This window comes from Astatotilapia calliptera, chromosome 11 (assembly GCF_900246225.1).
Source record: "Astatotilapia calliptera chromosome 11, fAstCal1.2, whole genome shotgun sequence".
NCBI lineage: Eukaryota > Metazoa > Chordata > Actinopteri > Cichliformes > Cichlidae > Astatotilapia > Astatotilapia calliptera.
In genome coordinates this window covers 30,150,888-30,163,553 of record NC_039312.1, presented here as the reverse complement: position 1 = coordinate 30,163,553, position 12,666 = coordinate 30,150,888, and the positions used below count along the sequence as shown (strand labels likewise).

The 12,666-nt window shown below is 39.9% G+C and overlaps 1 protein-coding gene and 1 long non-coding RNA gene across 9 annotated transcripts in view; one reads left to right on the top strand and one right to left on the bottom strand.

Annotated features, from left to right (window-relative positions):
* The window catches only part of cspg5a (chondroitin sulfate proteoglycan 5a), a 58,718-nt gene extending 56,577 nt beyond the window's left edge, over positions 1 to 2,141 (top strand). For 6 of the 7 annotated variants that reach the window (XM_026183823.1, XM_026183820.1, XM_026183822.1 and 3 more), the window contains one exon: positions 1,099 to 2,141. In XM_026183823.1, the coding sequence (XP_026039608.1) occupies positions 1,099 to 1,266 (168 nt within the window). In that variant the 3' untranslated portion in view covers positions 1,267 to 2,141. The remainder of the gene's footprint in view (positions 1 to 1,098) is intronic. The other variant, XM_026183824.1, reaches the window with a different exon arrangement.
* Positions 2,142 to 3,298: 1,157 nt separating this feature from the next.
* On the bottom strand, positions 3,299 to 10,871 carry LOC113032821 (uncharacterized). Of its 2 annotated transcripts, none has more exons than XR_003273936.1 (2): positions 10,275 to 10,871; positions 3,299 to 4,651 (listed from the first exon to the last, which is right to left on the bottom strand). It is a non-coding gene; the product is annotated as an uncharacterized LOC113032821 (long non-coding RNA). The 2 variants fall into 2 exon arrangements; XR_003273937.1 differs by lacking the exon at positions 10,275 to 10,871 and adding an exon at positions 9,747 to 10,043.
* Between the last annotated feature and the right edge of the window lie 1,795 nt (positions 10,872 to 12,666).

The window sequence follows — 12,666 nt, the reverse complement described above, 5'->3', positions numbered from 1 at the left end:
TTGTTCCATTCAGGGTGCCGATCTGGCACAATAGAGCCCCCCACACACATTCACACGTACACTGATATATGCACAAAGCATCTGTCAGCTTCCCATGCTCTACACACAAGAAAGGGCATTCGGCCTTCTACGCTTGTGAAAACCTAAAATTACATAACGCATTTTCATTTATATTTTGCTGTTTTGAGTATATCCTTATTTCACCTCTCACACCTGTGCTCTTCTGTCCAAGCACTGATAAATGTCAGTTCACAGTTAACCATTAAGTGCAGACAAAAAAATCAATCAATCAATCAATACCTATCTTTACTTTTATGTATTATTTGATGTAGTACTGATTGTATTATTTTTGGAACTCATTAGATCCAACTTTAAAAGCAAAAGAAAAAGGTAAACACAGCAGCAGTGTGGTCCATTAAAGCACCACATTAGAACATGACAATTTGTTTCCATGCATGAAATTAAAGACAAATTAAAACTTATCAAAAATGTGTTGAGCCAAAGCTCATTTTTGTTTTCTTTAAGTTTGTAGCTAGAATAGGAATGTTAGTACTGGATGATTCAGTAAAATAAATATTTAGGTTCAGTGCCAGTGCTGACGTCTCAGAATCTGTGTGCTTGGGGTGAATCATGAATTCATTTTTCTGAAAAATACACTATGGTGAGTGTGTCTCACTGAAAAACTATTGAAAAATCCTTGGTCAACATTATGGAAAATGTGGGTTTTAATAATGTAAACTACTGAATAGTGGCTGGATGTAGCCATATATCGATTTGCCACTCCAACCTCCACATTCTTTCCTTGCCTTGGTACATAAAGCACAAAATATTTCCTAAACTGGCACTGAATGCTGGCATTGGGCATACATTGTTAATACAGAATTACTTAATATGGAACGATTGGTAATCTGTTTGCTGAAGAATCCTCGTGATAAAGAAAGTCCACTCTTTTCTTTTGCAGAAAGTTTAAATGAACTCAGAGGCAGTTCTCGACCAATAAGCAGGGTTATAACTAAAAATCAGACTGATGGTTGATTGATTTCTTTGGTTCTAACTGTAATTTATTCCCCCACTCCTCCTCCACCCCTTCTTGGGTAGGATGATCCTAATTCCCAGAACAAGCTGGAGGACCCGGTGAAGGCCCCGCCCAAGGAGGATGACTCCCTCAACATCCACAACTCTCTGACCCCCAAACATGAGAACCACAAGGTCCTGGGCGAGGAGAACTCCTCGGAGGTAAACTCACTGCAGAACAACATGATGTGAAACAAAACAACCCCAGCAACCCATCAATCCAACATCGAAAAACGACAAGGTGCGCCGGCAATGGGTGCCCGCAAACCCCTCCCTGCTTGCTGTCCATCCGCTGCCGTGTGCACCTAAGTGGTCCAACCAACCAACCAATCAGCCAGCCTGCCAGCCAGCCAATATACCAGCCAACCAACACAGTCTGTACCCGTTTCCAACACGGCAACACTGCCACAAAGCGGCCCCAAGTCGCCGCAAAAATCATATACGACCATCGCCGCCGTCACTGCCCCAGGTGAAAGTAACCCCACCCCCACCAATTGCACCCTGCTGCTGCCCTGCAACACCCCCTTACATCCAGCCACACCCCTGTTTCGCAGCCCCTTGTTACCCCCTTGTTGCTGTCACTCTACTGTCCCTTATCTTTCTTACCTGCACACACACACACACACACACACACACACATACACACATAAGAAGCATACACCCACTGTGAAAAGATGACGACATAGCCACACTTATATGTATACACACACACACATAGACACACCCTCCCCCTGCCTGCATTGGTGTATTTTGTAAAAAGAAAGAAATCATACAGAAGTTTAAAACGTACGTAAAACGTCAATGTAAAAAAAAAAAAGTTAAGATAAAGCTACTGAGAGGTTTTGATGTTTGTCTGACTAATCCAGTGAGTATGTATAAATATTGGAGAAACAATGCTTGGATTGATTTAAAAGAAGCAACACAATGTGTCTTGGTTTTCATTGATGTGATTTCTAATCCTTTGATGTACTTGTTTTTTTGGTTTTTTTTGTACTTTTTTGGGATTTCGAACAGAGAATAAACAAACAAGATTCAGACAGTTGTTGAAATAAACCTTTTTAACATGACCTCTTTGGGTCCTGTGTTTTACCTCAGTGTCGCCTCCCCCTTTTCTTACCCCTGAATTCCAACGCTCTGTGCATGGCTTTGAACGCAGCTTCTTCAGTCCTTGTCATAAATGTACTTCCTTGGTTACGCAGTCAGGTTGGGGAGTCTGATCCGCTTCACAACAATTAATAGTTATTTTCAAAAAGCACAGATTATGTCTAATATTGATATTTAGTATCACATATAAGCCTAAGTGGCTGTTAGATGCTGACATATATTTCACAAGAAATCACAGCTCGACCTATTAGCTTTCACACACATCCCATGGCCTTAATCTGTAGACTGAGGTGTCTCAGTTATCCTGGTTTAAGTGGTATGCCTTGAATATAACTGCAAACTTAGGTAAAAGTTAAACCTCTGTGTAGTGACTGAAATAGTTTGATTTGCTGTAGGCGAAGAAGATGACCTTTGTTCCTGTACGGGTCATTATGATTTTCTAACCTTAGTGTAAAATTTCAAAAACAAACAAAAAAAGTTTGTGATTTCTGTAATTTAACAATATTTAGCAGAAAGCTCTTTAAGGTAGGCTGGACGTTAGGGTGGGAACAAAACACCAGGACACCAGTCAATCCTGAGGGATGTGTGTAATCTAGTTTATTCCAGACAAATATAAATAAAAGTAGAGTTGTAGATGAAATGGAAGTTGGAGGAAAAGGTGGGTTAATTGTTCCATACTGGTTAATAAACTTAAAATAAATTGTGTTTTTGATGATGTAGGAACTTTCAACATGTAAGATTTTGACCTTAACAAAAACATTGGATGCAGAAATTGCTTTTTTTTATTTTATTACAAAGATAGATGGATGAAAATAAAAAATCAGAGATTTGACGATGTTACTGGCATTTTGGTCTACTGTTACAAAAATTGCCCTCACAGCACATAAATCATGACAACAAACACCAGGAACCAGTCTGCTGCTTTTGCATGTTTCCTGCCTCCAGAGACGCTTCCCTGTTTCCAGCTGGACACACACACCATGCAGACATGCTCACGCTTGTGAATAAATAACACTTCGGGATGAAAACCCCCCACATCTGCTGCATTCACATTTACCGTAAAATCTGCTATAGACAAAAAACAGTGCAATACAAAGGAAATTATTACAATAGCTTTTGGTTGACAAAATATTTGTATTTTTTATTTTTCAGACAGTTCTTAAAAATAATCCCTCAATGTTCACACACAATTCCAATGTTTCAGCTCTACTTTAGTAAATCTTGTATTTTTTTTTTCAGATGCCCCCACATATTCACAGGTACACTTGCATATGTACAGAGCATCGGTCTAGTCACTAACATATGAGCAAACACCGTCCACACCTTGATGATCACATCTGGTTTCAAAACATGAAAATGGCACTGGCTTCACAATGTGGTTCCAAGAACCACTGGGTTACCCAAGGCTGCGTTCATACTTTATATAAAGCCTTCTACATCACCATGCATCATTTAAAATTGGCCACGGCCCTTCCAGGTTTCTCTTTATGTGAGCATGTGCCACTTTCAGCACTCCTGCTATGTGACGACAGCTTCCTCTAAGTCTTATTCTCACCAATTATACGTGTGCAGAGAGTAAACACTCTGTGTCAGACTGACATGATCTTCATGATCCTGCAGTGTCCACACCTAAAGGTGATGCATCAGGAACAAGCCATTGTTATTCTCACCAGTTGTTGCACACCTTGAATTCATCCCTCAGAGTCAGCACAAACAACCTGAACCAGGCTCACTTTTTTTGTCCGAACCAAAACAATTGTGACTGGTCACATAAACTATTAGGAAACTTTTGTTCCCTGTGACTTCATCTGATTCTTCTAAATTAAATTCAAAGGCTGTTGCAATGTCAAATCAGCATTAGTGCTAAAAGTTGCTCAGAAGTGCATAAGAAGAGGACCTTGAAGGGTCTTTTTATGGATGGAGCCACAGAACCTTTTGATTGGAAATGATTGAACAAAATCAGGTATTGTGTGTTTCAAGGCATGTTCTTGTCAGGTCTTAAGCTTAGTTTCAACAAAATCAGTAAAGCCAGTCAAGGTAAGTCTGAAATCATTCTAGGTGACAGCTTCCTTTGTTTTTCTTGTTCTGGGGGTTTAAACTTTTAAAATGTTGATATTTTACATTTGAGAAAATTCATAAATCATTCGTTTTTTTTCTATGGGTTGCATCTTGACAGTTTTTTGTGACTTTTGTGAAGTAATTTCCACAAGAATAAAAGTACAGTAACAACGAAACACACATTTACCAAGAGCTGTAAAAGACCCTGATTGGGTCTCAGATGAGGCTGGAGTGCCTGCAGCCTTTTGTCAGGTTTCTTTTTTGGATCACGAAGAAAAAGACGGGTTAAACAGCAGTATTGTGGTGGATCCTTCCCAGGCTGGATGGGTGCTGCTGTGTGGAGAGTGGGGGAAGGTTTGGATGCCCTTCTCTTTCTTCAAATAAATAGATCGGGGGTAAGAGAGCATTTCAGCCCCTGAAAAGTATATGAAAAGACTTTTTAAAAGCACAGAATAGGAAACAGCAGTCGGTGAGCTACAAAAACAGCAGCAACAGTGATTATCACTCTCTTTATTCCTGCCTGCCTATCATACACACTTGTGGAAGCTGGCACATGCAGTAGCACATGACTGCACATGCTCAAACACACACGCACACAAACTAAAGGAGGGTCCTCTGAATTGAAGCAAGTGAAGGCAAAAGTACCATTGGACTCCATGGCAACAAGTGGGCATTACATTACCGAGCGAGGGAGGGTGGGGGAGGTGCCGTCATCCCTCTGAGAGTAACACTGTGACAGACTGAACCTTATTTATGAGGCATGTTTCTTCAGTTAATGGAAACTAAAATGCAGATAAAAGGGATAATAGATTTCCACGATCAATCCAAAAGAATAGCAGCTAAATATTTCTTTCTTTCTCATGATTTGGTTTATTTTTGTCTTCATCTTTGTGATGCCTACTCATTGCTGTGGCATCTTTTCCTTTCAGGCAGTATTCAGTAACAGATATTTGTCTACTTTACCTTTAAATCTTTGTTTTTTGTGGTAAGATTAAAGCAGATACATTTGAAAATGCATTACTGCATGTATTAGGAGGATAATCCACATGTAGCTGTAGCAGTTTGCAAAATGCTGTCTCTATGGGGACTATTTAAGCATACTGTCATTGCACTTGGGTGTGTTCTAGTGACGCAGTTCTAGTTCCATGATTTCATTAGGTTTTAAATTTGTAGACCTGAGCCAGTAAATGCTGAGAACCTCACCAACTGGGGACCATTTCTTGACCTGAATTTGGACAAGATGCAGAACTAGTTGATGTTGGTTTTCCAGGGCAGCATTCATAGTCTGGTGTTATTTCTTTTCGCCTACTGGATTTGCGCTATGGGGCTAAACCATTTCAATACCAGAGAAGGCATAAAAACAACTTTAATGTGAGCGTTGTTTTCTTAAGGCAAATAAGTAAACGATATAATTTAATTCATTAAGTTCTTCTTATCCTGTCAGTGCTATCCTCTTCCTCACAGTTAACAGCTGTAAATGGCCTCTATTTGTATAGCGCTTTACTAGTCCCTAAGGACCCCAAAGCGCTTTACACATGCAGTCATCCACCCATTCACACACACATTCACACACTGGTGATGGCAAGCTACATTGTAGCCACAGCCGCCCTGGGGCGCACTGACAGAGGCGAGGCTGCCGGACACTGGCACCACCGGTAGGCAACGGGTGAAGTGTCTTGCCCAAGGACACAACGGACACTGCTCCAGTGCTTTCAATTGAGAGCTGTAGTACACAATTATGAGGGATTAGCAAATTATTTCAGTGAGTAACCTTTTGAAGATGATCCGATGATCCAAAAAACTATTAGGAATGTCAGACATATCACTAAACATGGGAAACAGTAAAGCTGTGTACCACAAAAACTAAAACAAAATAAAGTCCTATTAAATAAAACACCTACAGTTCAGATAACCCTGAATATTGCTGAATAGAAGCACACATGATTTATTGCAAAATCAGGAAGCAGTATTATAAAATAATGAATGTTTTCCCAGCTGTACCCTTATGTAATACATAAAGGTCGTGTTTGTTTGTGTTGTTCAAGGGAATTAGATAACGAGGGCAAGGGTCAGAGCCGCAAAGTATTCCACAAAGCTTCACTGTATGTGGGATGATAATAGGAGCTTGGAAGATTTTTGTGAGACTGATTTTAAGCAGAAAGATGCTAACAGTCTGCCCCTTGATCCCTCTGAGAAAAGACTGAAACCTGTTGAGTTAAAGCAGATATTAGCCCTGCATGAGGATGTGTGTTTTCCATGTGCACTAACCCTTTTCCCGTTATACGCGCACCCTTCTCTTTCCTCTCCTTCTGTTCTTCACTCTCACTTATCTGCTGCTGGCAGTGATTTTGTGCATCTTCAGACAGAGGGCGTCATTGCCATGGAAACCCACATTGAGGCTACAGTTTGAGCAGACGAGATCCAAATGCAGTGACCTCCAGCCTTCTCTGCCTTCACACGCACGCACGCACAAACACAAACACACACACACACGGATGGATGAGGCAGATTAAGCGACTCTTATGCAGCTTTACGGTCATCTAGAAATAGACTGTAGAATATCAGAGCATTAAAAGTGCTCTTAACTCCACTTTAGGTTCAATGTTGCACCCTGCAATCTCTTCAGACAAACCTAATCCTCTCCAACACAGCTGTCCAGCTACCACTTACAGCTGAAATATCCACTGTACTTTGTAATGTCCTCATCATGACTCTCGTCAAATTTTAGTGTTAGTTTATAGTGTCTTTCAAGAGAAACACAAAACAAAAATTTAAAAACAATTCAAAGACTTGCATGTCACAAGTCTGTTGGGTCGTGGCAGATGGCCGCCCCTCCCTGAGCCTGGTTCTGCCAGAGGGTTCTTCCTGTTAAAAGGGAGTTTTTCCTTCCCACTGTCGCCAAAGTGCTTGGTCATAGGGGGTCATATAATTGTTGGGTTTTTCTCTGTATGTATTATTGTAGGGTCTACCTTAAAATTTAAAAGCACCTTGAGGCAACTGTTGTTGTGATTTTGCGCTGTATAAATAAAATTGAATTGAATTGAACTGAACTGAATGTCAACTCTGAACTTGTGTGTAGGTGTAAATCCGAGAATGTGGTTGTCTGTCTTTCTGTCCTGTGATGGACTAGAAACCTGTCTAGGGAGTATCCTATTGCTGGATCTGAGTGAGGAACTGAGGAAACTCCAAAGACTTTGCGATGTTTCAATAATAACCCCCAAAATCGTACCATGTATCACAAGTATCATAGATACTTGTCTATGTTACTCGTGTATAATCCACAAAATTAACATTAAAACTCGAAACTAAGGATTGAGAAAATAAACTCATCAGGAAAGTGTTTACTGAGACCATAGTGGGCATTTGGATCTTTCTCCAGCTAATTTCTACAAAACCAGATTCGCCTCCTGGTGGCCATTAGAAAAAATGCATGCTTAATTGCACTAGGTTTTCTTCTCTTTTTTTAAACTCAAATTTGTTTGTGACTCCTCATTTCATTTGTTGAGCACAAATTACCACAGAAGGGTAAACTATCCACGATTAGACAACAAAATAGCCCTACACATTATTTAAAATTACCCCACCAACTAACTAACTGACACAGAATTAAGGAAGAGCAGTCAGCCAATCTTTTCCATTTCTGGGTTTGGTAAAGGTTTCTGTGTTTAGTCCCTGTTTTTCACCTGGAAACAGTGGCGCACTGGTTAGCACTGTTCCTGGGTTCAAATACACTGGCTGCCTTTGATTTTTCTGCATTAAGTTTTCACATTTTACCTTTTGCTCTCCAGCTTCACTGTCCAAAGACAAGCATTTAGTTAGCTTAATTGGTGATCTTAAAATGTCCATGAGAGTGAATGGTTACTTATCTTTCTATGTTAGGCCTGCAACACACTGTTGACCTATCCACGGAGCACTGTTTGATAGCTGGGATAGGCTCAGCTTCCCCACAGTGAATTAGATAAGAGGATGGATTATTTAAAATCTTATGACCCATTTTTTTTAAATCAGGAAGGGTCTCAAGTCCCATCGCATAATCTATAACATTATCAGCATGTTTTTTTTCTTCTTTTTTTTTTAAATTCAAAAACACTTTCATTCTCTCTGAAATGCTACAAAGAAGTTCCGCTAATAAGAAGAGTGCATTTTTAAAGTGACAAGAACATCAAAAATACACAGCATTTGAATTAATGCAGCGAGTCACTTTCATTTTATCTAGAATGGAAAACAAATGCTCTTTTTAACTTCATATTATGGGGAAAATCCTCTATCAGAGGTGTAAAGTATGTATGAAGGGTACAAGCAGTAAAATGGGGGCAGCAGCAAAGGAACTAGAAAAAACAGTGAACATGTTGAAGGCATGTGAAGATTTTTTTTCTCTTCTGTTCAGAGTCAAACCTGCTGGGACTTGGGATTCATCAGCAGGCTGCGATTGGCTGACAGCACGGTGGAATGATGGTGCTAGGATCATGAAGTGGCCGTTGTGATTGGCTGATGCAGGCACACAAATAGTAGGGTGCATGAAGGAGGCATGCACACTCAAACACACACAATCATGCACGTATCTGTACACAGAAATGCTAAAATTAACACGACGTGCACACATTTTCACACCGAAACACAGATATAGTGACACACATGTAGAAGCAACCAGATAACTGCCCCAGTGCTCTCAATTGAAATCTACATGCGTGCATACACAAGTGTACTGCGTGCCTTACAAAGCCGCATTAAAAGCAGGACAGAAATCAAAAGAAACAAGACAGAAAGCAAGAGGGGGAGTAAGAGAGCATGTCTTACCCACCAACCCCCGATTTCTAAATGAATCATTCTGGCACCGTCTAGTTTACTAATGAGGCTCTGAGGAATGCTGTTGATCAGAACAGGACCCTCTGGCCTTTTATGATGGAAATGTGGTGATACATTACCAGTCCCAACCAGAGAAACCCACCCCCTGTCCTCCGTTCCTCCAAGTGAGTGAGTGAGTGAAACAGTTGACAGCCCCGTAGTGCCGTGCAACAGTGACTTTTACAAAGCTAAGAGTGATGTGACCCAAATGTTTCCTTAAACAGAGACTGTGTAGTCTGATGATGATGAAGACGAGGCCCCCTGACTAAATAAAGTCTTGGCCTATTCATGTGTTGTTGTGGTCGGGCTTTGTGTGTTTTGTTTCGGGATCTGTCTTTTCCTTGTGTGTGTGTGTGTGTGTGTGTGTGTGTGTGTGTGTGTGTGTGTGTGTGTGTGTGTGTGTGTTGCCAAAATCTACTCCTTGAGACGTCTGCTTCAGCATAATTGACCAAAAAGGTGATTTTGAGTTTGGCTTTGGAAACCAAGCCACCACTTGTGTCTCTATTTTAGGCCCTTTCATCTGTAATTTGTAAATAGCCGCAATCTCCACTTTCTGTGAAGAGATTCAAAGTAGAGTGTTGTCCGAGCACTCATCATTGTGGCCAGCGTGATCCCACTGAAAGTTGCTCTCTTGTTTAACCTATAAGTGATCGCCAATCACTTACCATAAATTATTGGAGTAGTTTTGGAGTAGATTTGGCCACTCCTGCCAACATTCACCGCTGTTCCAAGTTTTCTCCAATTGTGGATAATGGGCATTCCCTGGTTCTTTGGACTTTCAAAGCCAAATGGCTTGTAACTCGTTCCAGACTGATAGTTGTCAACAAGTTTCTTTCTCATCTGTTCGCAAGTTTCTTTAGATTGTGACATTACGTGTTTTTTTCTGAGGTCTTTTAGCCCGCAGACAGGTTCTGCTTAATTATTTCTTGATTCAACAGGTCTGACAGTAATCAGGTCTTGGAGTGTGTGTGTGTGTGTGTGTGTGTGTGTGTGTGTGTGTGTGTGTGTGTGTGTGTGTGTGTGTGTGTGTGTGAGAGAGAGAGAGAGAGAGAGAGAGACAGAGACAGAGAGAGAGAGTGTGTGTTTAAATCTTAATATAAAACTGCACTGTGTATTTATTCAACTTATGTTCTATTATCAGAATTTGTTTGTTGATCTCATCAATCACTGCCTCAAAGTAAGTTCACACTTACCTGGTGAAATGTCATCTGTTGGGTTGGCACAGAATTTGTTGTGGACATTCATATTTCCCAGATGATGTATTTTTGTCACTCTTAGATTAGCTTTACAGCCAAACAAACAAGCAAGGTTTTGTGAGGTTTCCATTGTGGCTGGTCTAATTCCCTTTAAGTGTCAGCAGCTGATGTCACTACCTGCAGGTTAGCATTATTTACTCACTCAAAACTGCTGCAGGATTTTTGATGGCATTGTCCCATTACACCTGTAAACTACATAGGCAGACAAATTGATGGAACAAAGCAAACATTGTCCGAAAGGCATGAATCCTAGTTACTTTTTGTATTGCAATTTGTATTTTATTTCATGACTTTATAGATTTAGAGAAACTGGAAACATGGGCGGAAAAGTGGAGCCTATGACATTCAAATAATGTTCCCCATCCGAGAACTGAACCGTTGAAGTTGTATCCAACTGCAAATGTATTTTCTTAATTTTCTGCTGTGCATCATTGAAACTAAAATTATTTCAGGTCCTCAGTTATTAACTTACCATGAGATCCTGTCTTCTAACTGTGTACTCTAAACAAATATTTAAATATTTAAACTCAAACAAATACTCGAGACTAAACAATTTAATTGCATACTTTTGATTTCATGTCAAATTATCATGTAATTGACCAAACTATTTACTATGCATCTCTAATAAAATACTATAAATCAGATGTATCCAGTCTGCTTTAAAGAGAACAAACACAATTTGCAAACATGTTCAACAGGAGAATAATTAGTTGTTAATATTTTTGTGCATTACCTCTCTTACTTTACTCCTACATTTGCGTATTAATAACCAGTCTATTTCTGCACTGTAAGGTGACCATCAATTTGGAGCTCCACCTCAACAAGAACGTCAAGCTGAAACCTTCCAAAGGACCTGTTGCACACTATGACGTTTACCTCTACAGGATGCCCAACACCAAACCACACATCACCAACGGGCCAAGTCCCAGGACTGTTAATGGCCCCAGCAAAGCTAAAGGTCGAGTTTTAAAGTGGGCGGATGCCCTGTACCCAGCTTCTTCTCCTTGTTCTATCTGTAACCCCATCAGTACTCCCTCTCTGCCAGCCTCCATCACCAATGAGCAACAAGGGTACAGGACATGGATACTTAACCCGTACAACCCCTGATGACCTGTTCCTTGTACATTTCACTGTCATCTTGAAAAAGGTTCTGTGAATGTGCATTTTACTTGTTTTTGGAGTTAATGAAAATCTTTCATTCAGGGAAATTGAAATTCACAAAATAGTGTTTGCTGATCTGCTTCCAAGGTTGGATCAGATTGGATTATTATAACGCAGGGGAGGGCGACAAACTCTGGAGTTCCAAGAATTATAAACTGTCCTCAGCTGAGAAAAGCTAAATGCACGATGTCTTCTGGAAGGGGGAAAGAGCATTTGGATATGTATTAGATTATATGCAGTGACATGAATGCAAACATCAAGCAGTGAATAAAATATAGTAATAATATTTGGGAATTTATTTCAGATATGTTTACATTGTTTTAAATATTTATATATTTAAATATTTATATTAAAGTAATTACAGAAGCACAAAAAAACATTAATAAAACTTTTTTTTAAGTCTCTTTATACTTTAAAGTTTACAGCTACACTGCATTGTGCTATTTACTGTTTTTCTTGGGAACACTTCAGGGACGATGGGAATCAGACCAGTGACCTTCTGATGGTCTCAATCCACAAAGGCTGCCGACAACCTTCACAGAGGCAGAAACTTGTATTTATTTATTTATTTATTTGTATTTGTGTCAGTCCTCAAACAGTTACGCCAGACCAAATGGTCATTTCACCAAACAAGTCAATAAAAACTTACTGGATTTCTTTGTATTACTCTTCTCACTTGATGACTAATTACTGGACTAAATATATTTTTTTTATATCTTGCTGATTATTTAAGTGGTTAAGATTTTCGAGCTGGTGTGTCCAGAGAACTGGTGGAAATGAATATAAAACAAAAGAGCTTTGTTTAAACTGCTAAACTGTTAAGTGTTAAAGTACACAATCTTTATCACTTATTTCAAAACTACACGAATGAATACTTGACTTAAAAATAAATAATATCCACATGTATTGTTAAAGGCACGCCGTTAGGAAGCCATCACTTATTATCCATGTAAGTTTTTGAAGCCTTCTTAGCATCTTAAGCTCGATGTTTTGTTTCTCTGCCCGCAGCTTTACTGTTTCGGTCGTCTCGCTGCTCTCATTACATCATGTTTGGCCGCAGCAGGCAGCTGTTCCCAAAGAGAAAAACTCAGCTGAACCAATTTCAAAAGTAGCAGACAGGCAAACCCATTTAACCCCTAGCTGGTGAATAACTCAGGGCATCTGCAGC